This window comes from Syngnathus scovelli, chromosome 13, assembly GCF_024217435.2.
Source record: "Syngnathus scovelli strain Florida chromosome 13, RoL_Ssco_1.2, whole genome shotgun sequence".
Classification (NCBI taxonomy): Eukaryota; Metazoa; Chordata; class Actinopteri; order Syngnathiformes; family Syngnathidae; genus Syngnathus; species Syngnathus scovelli.
The window spans coordinates 12352281-12374939 of NC_090859.1; the positions used below are offsets into that span (position 1 = coordinate 12352281).

General features: G+C 43.2%; 1 protein-coding gene across 15 annotated transcripts in view; it reads left to right on the top strand.

Annotated features, from left to right (window-relative positions):
* The window catches only part of ank1b (ankyrin 1, erythrocytic b), a 28507-nt gene extending 5878 nt beyond the window's left edge, over positions 1-22629 (top strand). The window contains exons 2-44 of one of the 15 annotated variants that reach the window (XM_049738891.2): positions 1313-1414; positions 2333-2431; positions 2503-2601; positions 2848-2946; positions 3129-3314; positions 3567-3665; positions 3776-3874; positions 4035-4133; positions 4309-4506; positions 4576-4674; positions 4741-4839; positions 4909-5007; positions 5066-5263; positions 5387-5485; positions 5576-5674; positions 5754-5951; positions 6012-6110; positions 6192-6290; positions 6392-6490; positions 6621-6713; positions 6810-6882; positions 7076-7096; positions 8035-8158; positions 8424-8487; positions 8596-8708; positions 8778-9002; positions 9104-9258; positions 9442-9653; positions 10112-10316; positions 10398-10494; positions 10563-10791; positions 10912-11040; positions 12238-12357; positions 12701-12785; positions 13639-13713; positions 13788-13919; positions 13993-14151; positions 14570-14641; positions 17958-18609; positions 18969-19212; positions 19512-19568; positions 19781-19878; positions 20052-22629. In XM_049738891.2, coding sequence (XP_049594848.1) covers positions 1313-1414; positions 2333-2431; positions 2503-2601; positions 2848-2946; positions 3129-3314; positions 3567-3665; positions 3776-3874; positions 4035-4133; positions 4309-4506; positions 4576-4674; positions 4741-4839; positions 4909-5007; positions 5066-5263; positions 5387-5485; positions 5576-5674; positions 5754-5951; positions 6012-6110; positions 6192-6290; positions 6392-6490; positions 6621-6713; positions 6810-6882; positions 7076-7096; positions 8035-8158; positions 8424-8487; positions 8596-8708; positions 8778-9002; positions 9104-9258; positions 9442-9653; positions 10112-10316; positions 10398-10494; positions 10563-10791; positions 10912-11040; positions 12238-12357; positions 12701-12785; positions 13639-13713; positions 13788-13919; positions 13993-14151; positions 14570-14641; positions 17958-18609; positions 18969-19212; positions 19512-19568; positions 19781-19849 — 5673 coding nt within the window. In that variant the 3' untranslated portion in view covers positions 19850-19878; positions 20052-22629. Of the gene's footprint in view, positions 1-1312; positions 1415-2332; positions 2432-2502; positions 2602-2847; positions 2947-3128; positions 3315-3566; positions 3666-3775; positions 3875-4034; positions 4134-4308; positions 4507-4575; positions 4675-4740; positions 4840-4908; positions 5008-5065; positions 5264-5386; positions 5675-5753; positions 5952-6011; positions 6111-6191; positions 6291-6391; positions 6491-6620; positions 6714-6809; positions 6883-7075; positions 7097-8034; positions 8159-8423; positions 8488-8595; positions 8709-8777; positions 9003-9103; positions 9259-9441; positions 9654-10111; positions 10317-10397; positions 10495-10562; positions 10792-10911; positions 11041-12237; positions 12358-12700; positions 12786-13638; positions 13714-13787; positions 13920-13992; positions 14152-14569; positions 14642-17957; positions 18610-18968; positions 19213-19511; positions 19569-19780; positions 19879-20051 lie in introns of those variants that run through there. The other 14 variants (XM_068652841.1, XM_068652845.1, XM_068652849.1 and 11 more) reach the window with 14 other exon arrangements.
* The last annotated feature ends 30 nt before the right edge of the window (positions 22630-22659 follow it).

Consider the following 22659-nt stretch of genomic DNA (forward strand, 5'->3'; position numbering starts at 1 on the left):
TGGAAAAATTCACCCAAGTTAACAAAAGTTAGTTTGGTCTACTTTATTTTTAGAAAAAGGAAAAACCTCATTCAATATTTTTTATTTGTTTCTTTAAGGAAATCTGAAACAATATTTTCTGTGTTACTAGTCGACCTTGAATTTTTGTTTTGATTTCTGATTTTGTTTTGTTCCATTTCATATAACAATTACTTTGTAATCAAAATCAGTGTAAGGATTTTCTAATCTTCAGATACATCAGGTGCATACTCGGGTCTATGCTGATTATAGTTCCATAGTCAAAATTTGCGCGCCATCTAAAGCATATTTTTGTGTCCAAATTGTATTTTATTAAAATTTAATGATAATTTTTTCATGTGACCTCAAACTGTCATGCATGCTGTGTTCATATTAACTCTTGTATGTGTGGGTTTTTTTTTTTTCCACGTGCCTTTGCTGACAATATGTTTTGTATTTGAACCCAAAAATCAGCCTTAAAATTAAAATAATGTGTCGGGCTACGTGATAAAGTCAGAAAAAAAAAAAAGCTTCCTTTGATTGTAACGGCTCGCCGAAGCGGCGGCCTGACACGGGCTATAAATATTTCAGATGCTCCGCTTTAGCTCAGGCAACGAAGAAACAACAGGAAGATCCTCGTTTTGATCTGTCTCCCCATTGTTTCGCAGGCATGGAGAAATAATTTCCATATTTGAAATAGTTCCCTTATTAAAACATTAGGAAATATTTTACAAGTGTTAAGCAGGCAAATATGACACTGAACTCTGATATGTTTTTAATCTGGATTTTATTTTTAATCTGGCTTTACACTGACTTGTGCCACGTCAACAACTGCAATACTGAAGTTGTCATTTTTTTTTTTACCAATCTGAAAAATCTCTCAGCAAAGAATCTGCAGTGCTGCGACTGGAACGTCTAGCCATTAAAACTGGAGCAGCTGCCACTCTGCCGAGCCTAGCTATTGATTTTTAATTCTCAGCGCGGTGACTTCATCTTGACATCGATCTGCACTACTTTCCTGGATGGAGATGTATCGTTATGACATTCCGTTTGTGAATGGACGTTAGTGATGATACTCTGTTGGGATGGACTTTGTAAAGATGCATTTACTTGACCCTGCACTTTGACCCTTCCTGCATTATGATGGAATTTGCAATTTTTGCTCATATCCTCAGGCTATTTATTCCTACTGAGCAATTGTGACTATTCTTTACCGCCCCCTATTGGCCAATATGCGTATAACAGAAGGGTCAGCACAAGCTCCAATGAAAGGAAGCAGAAAAATGGACTAAAAGTGTTTAATTTTTTTTTGCAGGCTGATGCATCCACCAGTTTTCTGCGCGCCGCTCGTTCAGGCAACCTGGACAAAGCTCTAGATCACATCAAAAATGGAATCGATATCAATATAGCTAATCAGGTAAGCAAGCGCATCCAAACATAATCAAGCCCATATTGTGGGATAAAAGTCAAGTACAATATATAATTGCATGATTGAGAATTTATAGGTCAGAGTATTTTGATACCTGATAGCCAATCAGACACCTGACTTGGGAAAAGTACACTTCAATCATGATGATGAGCTTTTAGGCGTTATAAAAATGGATGATTAAAGAAGTCAATGAAATTAGAAACTAGTTTTGAAGGGCTTCTGGAGCTATTTCATAACACGTTGGAAGGAACGAGGATTTCCCGCCGTAACGAGGTCACGATTACGAAACAGCCAGAATGAGAATAAGAAACATTTGCTTTTCACTTAAAGTCTTGAGTGAATCATTTCATTGCAAGCCAACATGTTCTTGTTGCCTCAGAGGAAAGTCTAAGCAGCGTCCCGGCGGGAACTAATAAAAAAGACAGAAAAGAAAATTAAAAATTCAAGACTTCACCTTAGTGTAAAGTGGAGTACATTAATGATTCAGTATTTCGCATTAACATCCTTTCAATCTTCTGCCTTTCATTTTGGACTCTTTCACCTTGTTGCGTCATTGGAAACTAACATGGAATGTGTGATTTGGCGCATTTTATTTCCCGTCACCGCAAGACCCTTGCCAACTGAGACTCCTGGTGGTCAGGTCGGTCTTAGCGAGTTTGGAATAAAGACAGAGAGGCAGGCAGTGGGGCGAGGCCGCTCGCTCATTACTATTGTGCGTTTTGTCTGAACAGAATAGCTGTGGTCTATTTTTAGAAAGGCGGTCGGTAACTCAATGAGGTGCTGCACGGTGAAAGATATGTTCTCACACATTTTTTTTTTTACACAGACTCTTCAAGGGAATACATTTGTTGGCCTGTCGAGATTAAATCCATCTTTAACCCCCCCCCCCCCTATTCTCTCTTAAAGAACGGTCTCAACGGGTTACATCTAGCCTCTAAAGAAGGTCACGTAAAAATGGTCCTGGAGCTCCTCCATTCGGGCATCGAACTCGAAGCCACAACTAAGGTACCGTGCATACTTTTCAATTTTTCATTTATGATAGGTTGGATCACTTACGTCTCGTCTTCCTTCTCCAGAAAGGCAACACTGCTCTACATATCGCGGCACTGGCAGGCCAGGAGAAAGTGGTGGCTGAGCTTGTCAATTATGGAGCCAACGTTAATGCCCAGTCACATGTAAGCCACTTAAAAGAATATGAGGTCATGCATGTTAAGTCATCGCAAGGTTAAGGGCACCATTATTTGGCCACTTTATGAAATTACATAGTCTTATTTTCTCCAATGTCACGATCGTAACTCAAAAGGGTTTTTAGATTTTCTTTTTTTGTATTTGCATGAAGCCAAAAAATATTTGTGTAATTAATTTTTTAATTTCCTGTTACCAAATACTAATAATAATATTAATGTGTATGTTTCATACAGAAAGGGTTCAGTCCTCTCTATATGGCAGCACAGGAAAATCACCTCGAGGTGGTCAAGTTCCTGCTGGAGAACGGCGCCAATCAGAGTCTCCCCACTGAGGTAGGGTTAGGGTTAGGGTTCGGGTTAGGAGCGTGAGCGTGTGTCATAAGCGATTTGTTTTAAGTAGACAAGAAGAACTCTGTTGCACCTCTTGGAGCAAACTAAAGAATATTTGACTGTGCCCCGATCGACCATGAATTCCTTCTCCCCTGTGTCGGCCCGTCTTGCTTTGCTCATTTCAGGACGGCTTCACCCCTCTGGCAGTGGCCCTGCAGCAGGGCCATGAAAACGTCGTAGCACTGCTCATCAACTATGGCACCAAAGGCAAGGTCCGCCTCCCCGCACTGCACATCGCTGCACGAAATGACGACACGCGCACCGCCGCTGTGCTCCTGCAGAATGACCCTAATCCTGATGTTCTCAGCAAGGTATTTATTTAGATTTTTATGTTTTTATTTTTTGCATATATGCATTTTTTTTGTATTTTTTGTATTCTTCTTTGTATTTATTTATTTATATTTTTTTCTTTATCTTTTTTTAATTTATTTTCTTATTTTTAATTTTGTAATTTTATTAAATTTTTGTATTATTATTTTTTTGCCTATTTAAGAACCTCAGTCACCTGCTTTGCTCCTCCAGGACCTGGACGACCAATTTACAAAATGTGCTTTTCTTTCTAGACCGGTTTCACCCCTCTACATATCGCAGCCCACTATGAGAATATGAGCGTAGCCCAGCTGCTGCTAAACAGAGGAGCCAACGTGAACTTCACCCCGAAGGTCAGCGGTCGCAGCTGTGATTCACTTATTATCTGTCAGGCAAAGACAGACATTCTTTTCACCTTGTCTTAAGATACTAGAATTTATTTTCATTTTTTCTTTTTGACTAGAACGGCATCACACCACTTCACATCGCCTCCAGGAGGGGCAATATGATGATGGTCCGACTCCTGCTGGACAGAGGGGCCCAGATCGATGCCAAAACCAAGGTAGGTTTTAGTTTTTTCGTTTCTAGTCCAGCTGCTTCTCCGTGCACTGAGCTGGCATTTTATCACTGCATATTTCTTTCCAAATATTTATTGGGCCCATCTGTCGCCCCCAAGCTGAGTCGCTTTTTCTACCAAATATTTTTCGTCCTTTTTTTTGCAGGATGAATTGACTCCGCTTCACTGTGCAGCTCGAAACGGACACGTTCGCATCATTGAGATCTTGCTAGAACACGGTGCTCCCCTCCAAGCTAAGACCAAGGTACCGTTTAATGAGATGCTCAGTGAGATTCGATCATCTCTCCACCCTGACGGGTCCTTTGATATCATCCAAGTGAATCCAACGTTATTCAACTAACGATGTTCCCGCATATCAATTAGCTTCTATGTCAGCCTCATCAAAACCCAACTTGCGCTTTCTTCTCGTCTCGCGGCAGAATGGTCTGTCCCCCATCCACATGGCAGCTCAGGGGGATCACATGGACTGCGTGAGACAGCTTCTCCAATACAACGCAGAAATCGATGACATCACACTGGACCATTTAACGCCTCTTCATGTAGCGGCCCATTGTGGTCACCATCGTATGGCCAAAGTTCTTCTGGACAAAGGAGCCAAAGCTAACTCTAGAGCTCTGGTAATTATTTTTTTCCCGGCTTTGTGTGAATTATATTTGAGTTTTATGTTTTTTTTTTTCTGTCTCCAGAATGGCTTCACACCGCTCCATATTGCATGCAAGAAGAACCACATGCGGTCAATGGACTTGCTCCTCAAACACTCTGCTTCCTTAGAAGCCGTCACAGAGGTGAGCCCTTATCCCAGATCCAATGCATGAATTTTCCACTTTGACCTCTTATTCCTGTTTTTCCAGTCTGGCCTCACTCCTCTCCATGTAGCAGCTTTCATGGGTCACCTGAACATAGTGAAGAACCTGCTCCAGAGAGGGGCTTCACCGAATGCTTCCAATGTGGTAAGAGCAGCACTACCAAATCTGCTCAGCAAGCCGATACCGTAATTCCAATAACTTAAATGTATCCAGAAAGTGGAGACCCCCCTCCATATGGCCTCCAGAGCAGGACACTGTGAAGTTGCCCAGTTTCTCCTGCAGAACTCAGCACAAGTGGATGCCAAGGCGAAGGTACACACCGAGGTTATTTTGATCCGTGGGGTCTTCAAGTTTTTGTTGCTGTTACCAGGACGACCAGACCCCCTTGCACTGTGCAGCCCGTATGGGACACAAGGAGCTGGTCAAGCTGCTTCTTGAACACAAGGCCAACCCGGACTCGTCCACCACGGCGGGGCACACCCCCTTGCACATCGCGGCGCGGGAAGGACACATTCATACCATTCGGATCTTGTTAGATGCTGGAGCGCAGCAGATCAAAATGACTAAGGTGATAAATAATCGGAAAATCGAATTTTCTTTTTTTTTTTCAATTCTTTCCGATTTTTTCCAGATTTTTCTCAATTTTTTATTTTTATTTATGTTCATCGATTTTGTTTCTTCTCTTGAGCAGAAAGGCTTCACCCCCCTCCACGTGGCCTCAAAATACGGAAAGGTGGACGTAGCAGAGCTCCTTCTCGAAAGAGGCGCCAATCCCAACGCGGCCGGCAAAGTGAGGCTCTCGAACGCAACGTTAGCCCTGCGTCATTTTATGCTAGTCTCATTTATGTCCGGTTTTGTTTTGTCCGTGCGTTCGAAACAGAACGGTCTGACGCCCCTTCATGTGGCCGTTCACCACAACAACCTGGATGTTGTAAAACTTCTCGTCAGCAAGGGAGGATCAGCCCACAGCACTGCCCGAGTAAAACCAAATTTAAAACCCAGATCGAAAACCCACAGATCTAACATCACAATATCCACTCTTGTCTTCATCTCGGCAGAACGGTTACACGCCTCTCCATATAGCGGCCAAGCAGAACCAGATGGAGGTGGCCAGTTGCCTGCTGCAGAACGGGGCGTCGCCCAATGCCGAATCCCTGCAAGGCATCACGCCGTTACACTTGGCCTCCCAGGAGGGACGGCCTGACATTGTGGCGCTACTCATTTCCAAGCAAGCCAATGTCAATCTTGGAAACAAGGTAATGTCAAATGAACTGTTCAGAAAGTTCTACTATTCATTTATTTTTATCAACCCGCAGAATGGATTGACCCCTCTCCATCTGGTGGCTCAAGAAGGTCACGTGGGCATCGCCGACACGCTGGTCAAACAGGGAGCGTCCGTTTATGCCGCTACACGGGTAATCTGACATCCCCCCAAAAAGATATGACTTGGAGTCCAAATACTGAACACTTAGCATCTTTTCGTTTTTGTTTTCCAGATGGGCTACACGCCCCTTCACGTGGCCTGTCACTATGGTAACATCAAGATGGTCAAGTTCCTACTGCAACAGCAGGCGCACGTGAATAGCAAAACACGGGTAAAAAAAATCTTCACTGCCAACCTGGTTAATATCTTTGACGTCTATATCCGTCAATGGCACTGAAGAGTTAAAAAAAAAAAAATCATTTCCACCTGCAGATGGGCTACACTCCTTTGCACCAAGCAGCTCAGCAGGGTCACACTGATATCGTCACGTTGCTGTTAAAAAACGGAGCCCAGCCTAACGAGATTACGTCGGTGAGTTATGGGCGGGGCTTAACTTTCTATTATATCATATATAATGTTTATGAAAATATGGCTCCATGATTAAATGTAAACCACAACAGGGACAAATCTGTTTTTATTATTATGGTCTGTCTCAACGCAGAACGGAACGTCTCCACTGGGCATCGCAAAACGTCTCGGTTACATCTCCGTCATCGACGTGCTTAAACTGGTGACCGAGGAATCCGTCTCCGCGGTGAGCCGCCGCTTTCGGTGTGTTCGGCGCGGAGGCCACAATCGAAACTGTGACCTCTCACCCCTCCATCTCGGCGTTGTCCTCGTTTGTATTCAGATCACAGCTGAAAAGCATCGGATGAGTTTTCCCGAGACGGTGGATGAGATTTTGGATGTCTCGGAGGATGAAGGTAAATGAAATACTTTTTGGCGTTATGGCAAAAAAAAAAAAGTGCAGCCTTGCACTTTTTGAGATTTCATGTTTGTTTTTATAGGTTTATGTTGAACAGGGGTGTGTAGACTTTTTCTACCCACTGCATATTTTGACCTGACCCAGTGAATGACTTTTTATAACTTCCCTTTCCATTTTTTTTTTTTTTTTAGGGGTCGCCCAGCTAACGTTAGGTAGGCTTGTGTGCGTCTCCGCTTTGTCCGTTCCGACGGCTTCATTTTTCTCTGTGCTTCACTTCTTTGTCTTTCTGATCAATTCCTCCGATTCAACCATGTTTGTTCCGCTCTATTTTTATTCCCTCACTTTTTTATCTCTTGCTTTGAGATTTATTTAGAAAGAAAAAAAAAAAAGTCTTCTGTTTTTCATCAGCATGTCGTCACGGCATTTTCCTTGTACGAGCGTTTGACACAAAGGGACTCGAACATGGCGAATAAAAACTCTTGAATCTTGAATCTTGAACCTGACCGGACCTCGAGTTTCCTTCCAAATCAACTGTTTACTAAAGACACCTTAATTCAGCAAGCGGCTAATTTAACGTTATTGATGCTGTCGTCTTTCTGCTCGAAGGAATCTGGAAAAAATAATGTGTTTTTGGTCATCCAGCTTCATTTTTAAATGTTTTTTTCCTTCTCTGTGAAATAATTTTGTCTTTGGTCCCGAGCAGCTCATATCACAATCTTGATCTATGGTTTCCTGTTCTTTAATTTCCGTCTCATGCCTCTTTAATAACAGCTATTTTCTCCTACACAGAAATCATCACATGTGATTGCGTCATTGTTGAGCATGATTAAAAAAAAAAAAAAAAAAAGTATCACTGGGTGCCTTGCTGTTTGCAGTCCATGCTGGATCTTATTTGACTCCATTTTAAAATGTCTCTCTTTTTTTAATTTTTTTTTTTTTGTGGTGAAGTCGTGGAGATGATTAGTGTGAAGTTACTAATTATATTTATACTACAGAAATACTGATAACTCATCTGTGAGCTATTTTTAGAACATCTTCAGGCACCACTTTGGTGTTATTCGCCTGTTTTGTTCATGTTCTTGTTTTCTCCTAGATGTCTCAAAAAAGAATAATAATTAAAATATTTTTGGCGAAATTTTTTTTTCAATAGGGGACGAGTTGCTCGGAATGGACGGCGCACGCTATTTGAAGCTTGATGACTTTAAAGATCAGGACGATGACTTCCTATCCCCAAAGAAGACGCTTCGAGATTTCGAAGGTGGTGTGGGGACCACGTAAGTTCATCGTGTCCGTCGCAAATTTGAAATTAATATCCTCCCGTGAACCCAAACGTATTAAATTTGTACATATTATAATAGCATTGACGTATAATGTACAAAAAAAACTAATTATAAGGAACACACAAGTCATTTATACGCTTAACTTAAAAAATGGAGTTCAGTTGTTCAATTTTCTACAACAAACATAAAACAAAAAGTCATTTGCCAAAGTTGCTCCAAAGTTAATCAGTTGACTTTTGAGTGATTTCCTCTCCCGCAGGCCCTACTCTCCCGCCATTCCCAGGATTCCTTGCGTGTCGCCCGAAACAGTTCTCCTTGATCAAGTATGATTTTTAAAAAATTAATCTCATATACTATTTTAATTTTGAGACTATCTTGCTGCTCATGACAGCAGACAATTTACGAGCGTCTCTGTCTCTCCCACTACGCAGCACACCCCCATACCGCTGCCAAAGGAGTATGACGAAGACTCTCTCATCCCGAGCAGTCCGGCTACGGAAACTTCAGACAATGTCAGCCCGGTGGCCAGCCCCATTCACACCGGGTAAGTTTAAAATTCAACATAATTTGTTTTTTTAGCTTTTTTTCCTATTGATTGGGTATCTGCTCTCAGCTTTCTAGTGAGCTTCATGGTAGACGCCCGTGGAGGTTCCATGCGAGGCAGCAGACATCACGGCCTGCGAGTGATCATCCCTCCTCGGACCTGCGCCGCGCCGACCCGAATCACGTGCCGCCTGGTTAAACCTCAGAAGTTGACCACGCCCCCTCCCCTGGTGGAGGGCGAGGGGCTCGCCAGTCGGATCATCTCGCTGGGTCCATCCAGTATGCAGTTCCTTGGGTGAGTCAGTATTGTAATTTCTGAAGGGTGGGATTCAAGCTAGGAAATGTAAATAATTTTTTTAAATTAAATTAAATTAATTTATTATTTTGAATTCACAGGCCAGTTATAGTGGAGATCCCACACTTTGCCTCACTGGCTCGAGGAGACCGTGAGCTCGTGGTCCTCCGCAGTGAAAACGGCTCGGTCTGGAAAGAGCACCGAAATCGCTATGGCGACGAAGTGCTGGAAACAATTCTGAACGGCATGGACGAAGGTTAGCGAGATGGAAAGCGTCCACGAAACACTTGAAGATGTCTTTATCCTGATTTATGGAGTTAGAATATAAAACAGGGACATTGACAGTGAATCGTTTTATGACAGCACTTTTTGGAGAGTAAATTATGCATCATTAATTTTCCCATCCTTTACTTGTCCTTCCCTTTACTCTTTACTGCAGACCTGGAAAGTCAAGAGGAGCTGGAAAAAAAGCGGATTCGTCGAATCATCTCCACCGACTTCCCCCTCTACTTTGCCGTGGTGTCCCGCGTTCAGCAAGAGAGCGATCTGATTGGTCCAGAGGGCGGGAGGCTGACCAGTAAGCTGGTGCCGCATGTTGAAGCCATCTTTCCCGAGACGGCTGTCACCAAAAGAGTGAGACTGGGACTGCAGGTAAGTACCTTAAAATGGAACTTTGACGGCTATAGTCGTCAACGGTAGTGAATGAGTTTTAAGAGATTAACTTTTTGAATCAAATATTTATTTCTTTGAATCCATTGAGATGCACGGGTGTTGTGAGATATGACAGCTTCTGTTGTTTTTTTTTTCTCATTGTCTGTCACCTCACTGATTATTTATTATTACATTATTCTGTTTATGTTTTTTGTTTCTTTTATCCAGCCATTCTTCACTTCTCAGTTCCCCCGATTTAAGTTGTGAGCCACACTGAGCGAGCTGATGCACTGATCTGAGTTGGCTCAGATATGACTTATAAGTTGCTTGCATGCGTGAGTTGAATTTTGATTTTTTTTTGTGTTTATTTTTATTTATTTTTTTCCCCAATGGACATCCACCTCTTCCCTTCAACAGTTTTCCGCCTTTTTTATCAGCTTGTCCTCTCATCCTCTCAGGCCCAACCCATCCCTGACGAATTGCTGACTCGGCAGCTCGGCAACCAGGCGACCTTCAGCCCTGTGGTCACCATCGAACCACGCAGGCGCAAGTTCCACCGTCCGATCGGGCTGCGTATTCCTCTTCCTCCATCCTGGCGAGAAAGTCCTCGTGATGCCGGCGAGGGCGACACCACCAGCTTGCGCCTCCTCTGCAGTGTCATTGGTAGTTGCGCAACTCTTTTTTTTTTCGGGGTGACATTGGAATGACTCAGCCCATTCTTACCATGTGCTTGCGATGTCTCAGGTGGGACGGCACCTGCTCAGTGGGAGGACATCACCGGGACAACCAAGCTGATGTACGCTAACAGCTGTGCCAACTTTACAACCAATGTCTCTGCAAGGTGAGCATTCTCAAATTTGCAAATCCAGAGTGGATTCTTCACATCCCCTGTTTTTGTCTTTCTGACAGATTTTGGCTAGCAGATTGTCCCCGCACCGCAGAGGCCGTGACCTTCGCTAACCTTTTGTATCGGGAATTGATGTCCGTGCCTTATATGGCAAAGTTTGTTATCTTTGCAAAGATGAACGAGGCGCGGGAAGGACGCCTGCGTTGTTACTGCATGACCGATGACAAGATGGACAAGACCCTGGAGTTGCATGAGAACTTCACCGAAGTGGCACGGAGTCGAGACATTGAGGTCAGCGTCCCCAAAAATATTTTTTAGTATCGCAGCTGAACCTCAGGGTGTTTTTTTTTTCTCATTTAATCACTTGGTTGGGTTTTGGATGACATCTCATTTTTCATTTTTTTTTTTCAGCTGATGGAGGGCATGCCGCTGCATCTGGAATGTTCCGGCAACCTGGTGCCTATCAGGAAAGCCACACAGCAGCCTCGCACCTTCAGCTTCCAGGCCTTCAGAGATAACCGGCTGCCTGTTTCTGTCAAGGTCCGCCACTAACTTTTATTATTATTATTATGATATTGTTGTGTTGTGTTGGTGTTGTGGTGTGTTTTGTGGAGTCACCTGTGTTCACCGATTCGATTCTCCTGCTGAGCACCTGCCGACCCTCCCGAAAGCCCCCTCTGGTGTTTTTGTGTCTGTTTGCTGTCACATCTTTGGCAGAATGTGTTTAAAAGGAAGGCTTTAAAAAATCTAGCTGTGTGGATAAAAAAAAAACAAAAAACAGAAAACCAAAAAATACTAGCTGAGTGTGTGAATCAAAAAAAAATCTACTTTTAATGCAGAAAAATTTGATAATGATGAGGAGTTGTGTGTCTGTATTTACATTAAATATGGATTAAATGTAAAAAATAAAATTGTATCTTTTAGCCTAAAAGTAAGTTATGCTTAGAAAATTATTTATTGCGCAACTTTAAATTTGAGCAAATTTGTAATAATTTTTTACAGTGTTAACTCAGAAATCCTGTTTGTCATAATCAATATCAATACAAAAATTTTTAGTTTTGAATTATGTTATTGTTTTTAGTGTTTCATAATTGCCGAAACTTTCTTTCATCATGAACTTCTTTCAAATATTCATCACAATTTATCATCACGCCACTGTGTATGATTCATTTTCTGTTTTGTGACCTTTTTCGTCTGTCGTTCATTATACTGTGGTCATATTCATGTTCTTCTTTCCAATTTGTTTATTTCATGATTTTGCCATGCGTGTCTTTGTGTCACGGTGATGTTGCGCGTCCACTTTTTTTTCCGTAGCCACTCTCTTGTGAGATGATCCGCATGTCCCGTGACGTGACTCCCTCAGGGTTCCCTCGCCAGCCTTGCAATCTTGCGGCCTTGCCTGTCTGTTTTGTGTCTGTCTCACTGTCTCTCTTTCTCTCTCTGGCCGTCACTTTCTAACTGTCTGGTCTGACAGACGTCCAGGTAAAGTGTGCAGGTAAATGTCACCCTCTCACCTGCCTGTGGATTGCTTCCATTCCCTGCTTCTGGCCCCTCGTGTTACGACTGCGCCACGTGCCTGCGACGTCGTGGTGGCGTCCGATGCTGGCTTTCATTTGATTTTTCCTCTTCTCCCCTTCCACCTCTCTTTTCTTATATTCTCTCTCACTTCCCTCTTCTTTTTTAATTCTGCCCCCCCCCCTCCCCACCTTTCTATCCTCTTCCTTTTCCTTCTGTTAGGTCCGAGACAGCAACAAGGACGCCACGGGGTTTTTGTCCTTCCTGAGAAAGTGCACCAAGTATGAGGATGCGCAGCATGTCTTATGCAACCTCAACATAGCAATGCCGCCCTGTATCAAGGTAAGACATTTATTTATTTATTTATTTATTTATTTATTTATTTATTTATTTATTTATTTATTCATTCATTCATTCATTCATTCAGTGTATTTTATTTATTTGTTTGTCCATTGCATTTCATTTATTTATTTATTTATTCGATGTATTTAATTTATTTTTATATTTATTTATCTCTTCAGTGTATTTATTTATTTATTTATTTATTTATTTATTTATTTATTTATTTATTTATTTGTTCACTGCATTTTATTTATTCATTCAATGTACTTAATTTATTTTTATGTTTATTTATGTATTTATCTATGCATTTATTTATATATCTATTTATTTATTTATTTTGTAGGTGGCTGGAAGTGAAGAACGGAGGCGGACTTTAACACCTCTCGCCCTGAGGGAACGCTACGGTGCTCTGAACGAGCCCGGTTTGGGTAAGTGCTCTGTCTTACCAACGGCCCTTTCCTGAAATATCCTTAGATGGGCACTGAGTCCTTTGCTGTCCTTTACTCAAACCTCCTTACCCCCCCCCCCCCTCCACTTTGCCCTAAAACGTGCACGCATGGCACAACGACCGAGCCTTGCAACGCACTGCTCTTCTGTATTCCCCCCAAATTCTTTCTTTTTGAATAAATTGAATTGGATATATGCCAAAAGTTGCACAACAGCCCTCTCCCCCCCTCCCACATCAGAACCGCTAAGGTTCCACAGCACCTGGTTTGTTTGCCTTTCCCGGTGCCCTGGAACCAACGACCCACTCTTGTAATATTGGTTTTGCATGGCGCTGGTGTCTCCACTGCGATTTCCACTAGCATGGCGGCAGATATTATTAGCATTAGCTCTTTAGCTTAGCTCTGAGAATGAGCAGGACCTCGCAGTGGAGCAAGACAGAGGAGCCCTTATTATGAGCTCCAGTAACGACACTGCTGGAATTTTTTTTTTTTTTTTTTTTGGAGCAAGGCCTTTTCTGTCTATCTTGGACACAGCGCAGCTACAATGCACTTTCGGTTACAGAATGCTATTTTGATTATTGGGACTGGCACCTGAATGCGCCTCCAAATTCGATCTTCTCGGGCCCATCTGATGTCGTCCACGTTATTGCTTATTTCTTTCCTAACAGAGCAGTGGTTGTGTTCAGGTAAGTATCAAAACCAATTTTATGGAAACGTGTATCAAGGCACTGTTTGTCATAATTGAGAAGATTTTGGAGATTTTTATTTTATATATGGCATGGGCTCTGCATAGTCATGATCAATTTTGAAACTGATTACATTTTCTTGTCTTCAGCCGCAGTAAATGCAATGGAGAGGACTGAGGTGAAGATCAACCTCATATCAGAGCAACTTGGTTTAAGTTGGGCAGGTCAGTCACTCAAAATGAAAAATGTGAGCGCCGGGTTTTTGCGCTTTTTACTGACTCGACTATCCTCGGCTCAGAGTTGGCACGAGAGCTTCAGTTTGGGGTTGATGACATCAATAGGATCCGCGTGGAGAATCCCAACTCTTTGCTGGACCAGAGCTCCGCCTTGCTCAACCTCTGGGCCGCTAGAGAGGGCAAGAGGGCAAAAAGTATGTCCTCACATATGACATTTTGAGGTTCATTTCTAAACTCATTTTGTCGATTGCGTGATGTTCCCCTCAGTGGAGAGCCTGTACATTGCTTTGAAGAACATCGACCGTGCAGACATCGTGAGCTCCCTGGAGGGTCAGCCCTCACAACTACTACCTGGCTCTTTGGAGGAAGGCGCTTGCCGACTGGGCGATCGTGACTCCACCTTGCTCTCACCCAGCGTCCTCAATGGTACGACACACACAAAGATGACATGAAAAATTAATTAACAAAGAGAAAGGAACATAGTCGAGTTTCCTGGATGCATGTTTAATATTGAAAGTGAAATCGACTGGGTCCTCGAAAGTCTTGAGGCTGTAATGGTGAGCTGTTTTTATCTTATTTAATTTTATTTTGATTTCTTTCATTTTGATTTCTTTTATTTGTTTATTTTGATTTATTATTTATTTATTTGGATTTATTTGATTTGTTTATTTGGATTGATTTTATTTCTTTATTTGGATTCTTTTATTTTGTATTATTTTGATTTATTTGATATTATTTTATTTTATTTCCCCCCCGCCACACATGGCTGCCCGCAACCCTTCCCCCCGTGAGTCTGGGTAACAGCCATTTTTATTTTTTCACCTTATCTCTGTTGCTTCACAAGAGGTGACGGACACAAGGCCCTCGCGCCTGGTGCACAAGCCACGAGTTATTAGACCCCCGTTTTTCAGGAGGGGTAAGTGGAAGGGTGGCACTCGCTCGCTCGTTCGCTCGCTCGCTCGGGGCTGCATGGTGGTCTGCTAACGAACTCTCGGAGACATGTTGACGAATGGTGTCGTTCTCTGTAGCAGCATGCACGTTAACCCTTCCGCCTCACTGAAGCACAAGTCATTCTTTTTCACAACCCCATACATGAGAAACAAAGGTAATCAATCTCCCTTTTACGGACGCCATTTTTACACTTAACGAAGAATGCCTGAGAATGTTTTTCTGTGTGCGTGTGTGTCTGGGATGAATCCACGAGTCCAAAGTGGCACGGGTACACCCAAGACGGTGTGCTCTGGGCCTTCATACCTTGTTTCTATTCTTCCCTTTTCTCTCCATGTCATATCTGCTGCCTCTTCTTGCTCCCGTCACCTGCTCTTCTTCCTCACAGCTCTTCCTGTTCGACCTCTGACCCCATGTGGCCTCATGTTGAACCTCTGGGCCTCCTCTTCCTCCTCCTCCACCACTCTTGTCATTAAATTTTCCCGCGCTCCTCCCTGATTGGGGTGAGCGGGGGAGCCTCTCCTCCGCCTCTCTGTGTGTCTTGTACATTTTGTGCACGGGCATGCTGCATGATTATGTATCGCAAGGATCCATGTTTGTTTTTTTGGGGAAATAAATTAGCAGCAGTTGCGTGTGTGAGCGCTGTTTGAAATCTCAAATTTGCATGGCATGCTTTATGAGGTCCTCTTCACTGTGTGCAATAATTCGGACGAGTCAATGTGTTAAGTCGCCAACGAACAAATGTGACTTTTATTTTTTTTCTGGGAATTAAAATGGTGTATTTTAGAGGCTGTTACACTGGGCAGCACGTAATGCTTATCAAGCAAGGTGACCGTGACATCATCTTTTTTTATTCAAAGGCAAAATATCCTAAACAGCAGTTTATTTTTAATTTAAATTTATTTTTTTTGCCCAAGTTTGATGGAAAACGGTCATCATTGCCTGAGCGTCATTTGCTCGAAGCAATCGTTGTTTGGAAGTCTGTGAAAAAGTCTCAGTCGTTAGTGTTCGTCCCCCTTCCAATAATATTTGTGTGACTGTGGTTATTGAATCGTGTGTTGTGAAATTTTCTTATTTTTTATCGTTGTTCTGTGGTGACAAATTTATGTCTTAGTTAATTTGACGTCTGTGTGTGTTTGTGTCTAAAAAGTAGGAGCAAAGGGAAACGCATAAAACATATTCATGATTCTAATTCTGATCCATTCCACCATGCTCACCTCATTCTGAAATCATTTGTCATCCTCCTGGCATCCCAGAAACACACGCATACATTCACAAATGGAATTTTCACACACTCATATCACAGCTAAGTAAATATTTTGGCACGGACACATACTGAGACACTTTTGAAAGATTTTAAATTGTAAAAGAGACATGGCTGTAAAGTTCATAAGCTAACCTAGTAGCAATTTAGCAATACTCGATTAGTATCAACTGGCGAGAATGAATATGTTTCCAAACGATACAAATCGGAATGATACCTGGAACGAAATCCGATGTTGTTTTCGTAAGCTCATCGGTGGACCAGCATGCAGCCAAACGACCTACTTTTGAGTTCCCAGGCGTCTCAATAATTTTATACAGGTTATGTATATTGTCGGGGTTCATTCAAGTGTGTGATGACATCACACTTTGCAAATAGAAAGCCATTTTTTTCAATCAAATGGATTGTAAGAATGCTTTACTGTGGCTAAAAAGCGAAGCGTGGAGAGCCTCCGTCACCGAAATAACAAAGCCACTCAATCCCTTTAATATTCCGCCTTTATTTTTTTAATTTCCGTTTTACAGACAGTTGAAACATGCGCAAGGGCCAATGGCCGGTCCAGTCGCCTCGTTCGGTGCGCAGCGGCCATCATGACCTGCCACGGCGCACCATTACCGTACTCTTTCTCAAAGACACCAGAACGACCCTATTTTCCTCCAATAAATGCGGCACTTACCATCATTTTATCACCCGGTTCCAGCAATATTCTGCTTCAGCACATCGCAAAGCTTGTGAGACCGGACGACACCGCAGGCTATTTAAGACCAATGACCCCTTTGTCACGGTTAAACAAAGTATTTTGTGACAATCGTGACAAGAAGATCCATCCGTCATTTAATAGCCTAAATGGCTCATTCGGAGCTTAATGGAATTGACCCAGAATTCCGACCCCATTGGTGGAATACCTTTGTATGGATCCCAATTCGACATATTTTTTATCTCCCAGAGCCAAATGTTATTCCAAAAAGACCTTGGCTGTTTTTTGATAGCTTAAGCTATATTAGCTAATGTGTGAAAGTGTGCGTGATGGCATGTTTGCAGAGATTTGGTATGCACGGCTAATTCTTGAGAATGCAGGGATAGCAGAAATATGGGACCTGCCATAAGGGTTGGAACGATACAAACAATGCTGCCTGCGTCCATCATCCAAAATCAATAAATGACAATTCCAGGAAGCCATTTTGATCCACTCCCCCCCCACCAAAATATTTTTTGCCAGCTATGACTTGAATGCATCTGGAATTTATCATGTGTTGCTGAGATGATTGTACAGCAGACGATTTAAAATGGTTGAAGATGAACAAATATCGTGCCAACCCAAAAATGAACTCTCGGTGATGCTTTCTTTTGGTCTGCTATAAGTTCACAGTCATAGCCTCGTGTTGTGACACAGACTGATGACTCAGCAAACCTTTCTCCTCAAACTCACTGTGTCCCAATGACTGTAATCGACTAACTTCTTCCAGCCACAAATTGCTTGAAAGCTCTTAACTTATTCACTGCCAACCCAGTTAATATCTTTGACGTCTATAACGTCATTGGCACTGAATGAGTTAAGGATACAGGAGTCAGATCATGTTTCTTTTTTTTTTTTTTTTTAAATCTGGCTGCATAAATTCTGAATGATGACCTGATTAGGGTTGACGCTGGTTTTTTTGCAGCATTATTGGGACAGGGTTGAGTCCTGCACTCATTTCCACCAAGTGGTACGGTTCAGCTCAGTATGGCACGATTTGGAAACCCTGATCAAGATGATCCCCAAAATTTTTATGTTCATGGGAATTTTGTTGTCCACTAAACTTAACTTTTATGTTCCGTCCATTCAATTAGTGTTAGCATACAACTATAGTTGGTCGACTTGATAATTTGAACTGAGCCGTGCCGATTGGTGGAAGCAAAGACCTTCTGAGATCCTTGACAAGAACCACTCCTGCTCCCCCCACCGCCATCTCGCCAAGCTGCCTGGCTATGCCTGCATGGTGTTAGTCTTTCTCTTGTCTCGTCCTTGTCGCCCTTCCAGGTTATGGGCTGGTTCAGGAGGAGCTGCTGTCTCCGGCCTCCATGCAATACAGTTTGCCTTCTCCTCTCGGTGCAGAGCCCTACTGGCAGGATGTGTCCAGTCTGCAGTGCGCCCCCATCGCCGCTACAGAAGAAGACACCTTGATGGAGATGTCCGACGTCCAGGTGTGGCCGGCGGGGGTCAGCCCCTCGTTGGTTACGGTGGAGGACTCATCATTGGACGGCAGCAGTCGAGCGGATGACTCGGAAGGCGCCACGCTTTCCCTTCCCTGCAGTTTGGGCCGGCCCAGCAGCGGAGCAAGCGGGGCGAGCGGCTCCCTTATGGAGCTGGAGGAGGAAGAGGAGGAGGAAGAGGAGGAAGGGGAGGTTGAGGAGGAGGAGGAGGCGCCACTGGAGCCCATGAGCGCGCTGGCGGAAAGGGACCGGGTCAGAGCCAGTGGCGCCGTTCCCAAGGTCAACTTGAATGGCCAGCTGGGTGGTCAGAGGTCGGACGGGAGGAGAGGGGAGGTTCCCGTGGCGGGAGGAGGAGCCAAAAGAGGCGGGGCGGGGCTTAGTTCAGCGGAAGGCATTTGTGTTCTTTCAGGCCTGCAGATGTACGGCCATCCTGAGATGTCCCCGTTGAGTCGAGCGGGCGAGCACAATGGCGACAACCGGTAGGTCACGAGGTTGACCGCTTTCACACTGCCCGGAGAAAATTGCTGCATCAGGGGCCGTACCAGGACAGTCTGCACAGGAACTGCAGGAGCAGGGCAGGACTGTGTGTTACTGTGATTTCATACAGCTGACTCGGCAAACAATGATTCAGTTCTTAACATAAATTCTAAAATGTACAGAGAGCCAGGGAAGGGCGTCCAGAATTGGAGTCAAGTGCTCCAGTTAGGATTGCTTTGGCGATTTTGGAGTAGCGTCCACGCAGGAACAGGAACATAATTTGGGCAGTGTGAATGGGGCTCAAAGACTTATTCCAAATATCTCTCCAACCACGACTCACTTTCTTTGACTCCTGTGTTAGGTTGGTCGGGGGCGGAGCTTTTCAACCCTACTTACCCGACAAGGATTCCCTGCAGGGCTGGGTGGGCTCGGTATCATCGGGCCGGGACAACAACGCTCCGGGCCAGGAGGCTCTGCTGACTCCGGTTGGTGACACAGCTTACTCACATGTGCTGCGTGGGCGCCTCCTGCAGGGAAAGGGGCTGGGCTTCTCTCACCAGGAGGCGGGGAAACGTGCGTGGGAACAGGAATGGAGGCGGGGCAAGGTCAGGTTGAGGCTGACGACTTTTTTAGAGAGAGAACATCTTATCCATTTGTTTTGTTTTGGGGAATGAGCCAATAGGAAGCCAGTCATGAAGTTAGATACGGTTGTGTCCAACAGTATGTGATCATCATTAGCTTTAGTTTCATTTAACATCAAAAGGTACTTTTTGATGATCAGGATAATGTGTTGTGCGGAGCAACACATGGTTCAAAATCTGCCATTTTTTCCTCCATTTGTAATAAAGAATTTATTTCTCCCTAAAAATGATCCATTCATGCTTGAATGATTTTTTTTGTGCAGAGAGAGGACAAAGAGGACTATGGTGCTGACGAGCATGGGAGGGTTCTTCATCGGAAGGTGAGTGGATAACAAATATACGTATGGATGGATGTGGCACGTGGACCCCCCCCCTCCCCCCCCCCAAAAAAAATTTTCAAATCATCCACAACCAGCATTGTGGGACTGCTACTCCACACGGCAACTTAGTTTCCTGCTCGGGTTCCACGTAGACTCTCCAGCACTTACCAGGAGTGTTGTTTCCGTCCTTCCTCCCTCCCTCCTTGCTCCAGGTGGGGGCGGATGTGAGAAGGGCCGCACAGTCGGTGCAGCGCACCAGTCTTCGGAGGGTTAAATACTGAAACACAACACACACAACCTGGTCCATGAGGTACGCGATTCCCACAAGCACTTGCGTATCCCAGTGCTTGGAGAAAAAAAAAAAAAAGAATACCAGAGCAGATCCCATGTTTATTTTAATACACACCCTCAATTTGATGAAGTCCTCTAAAGTTGCGGTTTATTTTGGTAGGAATAAATTTGACATGATTTTGTTTCTTTTAGGACAAGAGAGCCACTGCCAAAGCTTCCTCCACAAAACCACATTCGGAGCGCAAAGGAAAGTGAGCGACGACACACAGACTACCAAAACAAGGAGTTACCTAACCCCTCCACATGTGAAACACTTCCAGAGGAAAAACAAAAAGTGTTGAAGAGATCAACTTGTAGTTTTATAACATTTGTAAAGTATCACTTCAACTAAAGCATGAGCGTTTTTTTTTCTACAAAACAACCCCCCCCCTAAAAAAAAAAAAAAAAAAAAAAGCAAATGTCACTGAACTAAGACGACAAAAAGTGCTTCCTGTGAACTGTAACTGCATGATGACCGCTGGTGCATGACTTTGACCTTTTGAACTCTCATTATCCACAAGCTGAAGAGGGAAGGCCCACACTTGGGTCATGTGACCTTTTAAAGACTCAATTGCAAATCCGAAGCCCCAAAACAGGAGTACTCCCCCCGCCACCACCCACGATGGCTTCCACCAATGCGTCTTTCCATGGACCTTTTTTTTTTTGTTCCGTGCGCTTGTGGTAAATATGCACTCTGCTATGTGGACGTGTGTCGCCGTACGTATGTGTGGGGTGTCTTCTCTGCCGCATGCCTTTCTCGTTGAGCCCTGGCCCCTGATTGGCTCAAAGGCCCTGTGATGTCAGCACTTGGAAAGAGAGCTTGCTTTTGAGTGTCCTGTCCTTGTGTGTGCTAAATTGTTGTTGTTGTTATTTTCGCCCCCACGAAAAAAAAAATCCTAGTGTTACGAGCTGGTATATTTTTCTTTTGAAGGGGGGTGATTACTTTTCATAACGCAGAGTCATCTGTGTAGCTGACATCATCTCTCCCAAACCAGTAGCCGCACTTGATATGCAGAATAAGCCTCCTCACCTCTTTCCCCATCACCTTGGCTGCAGGATGTGTCCAAAAAAAAAAAAAAAAAATGGAGGACAGTACAGTATTGTGCTATTATGACGTGTGATTGTGCAGGCAGCACTGTGATTGTCATCATGCTCCCCGTCCCCAGACTCGTGATGTTGTCATCACAAAGTAAAGCACACGCAATCGAAATGATTACGGACAGGTCAGGGTGTCGGATCGTGTGAACTTGCCGCAGCAATAAAATCCAAAACGCGTGATGAGAGCCGCTATAGGAAGTTCTGCATATGTTTTTTTTTTTGATAACACAAAACGCGGGCTGCCTCGACCTTGACGTGGGTGAGTCAGCGGGAAAACGCTGACACGGGATTAGTTCAGGGTGATATCAGTGTGGGATTGCAAACGCCTGAGAGATTTGCATCTGTATTTGACAGCATTTAGCATATTATTATTTTACAGTAGCCAATACAATGATTAAATATCATTTGTTAAGTTTTCTCTGAGTTTAAGTATGTGAATTTAGAGCAGGGGTGGGGAACCTGATGTAATATTATGGAATATTGGGATTAAAATTTAACGGATGTATGTATCATAAAAAGAATTGGAAGCAGGTATCCCAAACAGATTTTCTTTTTTTTTTTTTTTGCCTGTGCCATCCAATATTGATAATTATGGCGGAAAGCAGCTTTAATTTGTTTTTAGGATTGACTAATGGGCTGGATCAAATTCTCTTGTGGCTAATGAGTTCTCCACCCCTTCCCTAAACAAATCTTGGTAAACTAATTTTCCTCTGAATTATTATTTTTTATTAACGCAGAAACCTGATGTTGTCATATCATGGTAGCACACGCGCATTGACCATCACTACACAAAATATGTATCCCATAAGTACTGTAAGTGCTACTGTAGCCTGACTGACTGAATGAATGAGCACATTACTTTGCACACATTTCACTTTTTTTTTTTTTTTTACATGGCCAGTGCATGCACTATATTTGCCACATATCACGTTTTCACACTGGTAACATGCCACTCAGGTTTTCATTTCTGAAATTAGAAAGTGTTTTTATTTTTTGTGCAGGGCCCTACTGATTGAGTGAGAATTGTTTTTGGGTGAGAGACTATTTGGTCTGTTTAGCTTTTTGGGGGTCAGGGGGTATAGGTGAAATATGATGCTTTGCGTGTGAAAGAACAAGCATGTCACTTGAAAAGATAGCGTAACGCCCAATGATGTAATTTAAAGAGTATTGTAACATTTAAAGCGTGGAGAAGAAGAATAGATCTCACCTATACTCCTTTAGAATGAATACATGACAATGTAAACGCAATATCATATTACTCTATCCTAAGGAATGCAACTGCACCCATGCACAAAAAAAAGATGTTTTTATGAAAATATGTGTATAAAAAAAATATATATGACAAAATATATTTCATTAGAATGCTATGCACCCTCATAGAGTTGTTATGGATGTTCTTTCAGCATTATCTAGTTAGCCCAAGCCCACCATGGGGAATGTAGAGGCTATGTAGCTTTGAACACTTTTTCTTTTGTTTTCTATTGGTCCAGAAGAAGAAAAAAAAACAACAACAAAATGTATACAAGACTTTTAATCAGAATTGTTCTGACGTAAAAATATGTATAGATCATCTTACCCTGTACACCAGCTCAAACCATTTACAAGACTTAATAAACAAAGATGTGACATATGAGATGTATTATTCCTAAATCATTCTCAATGC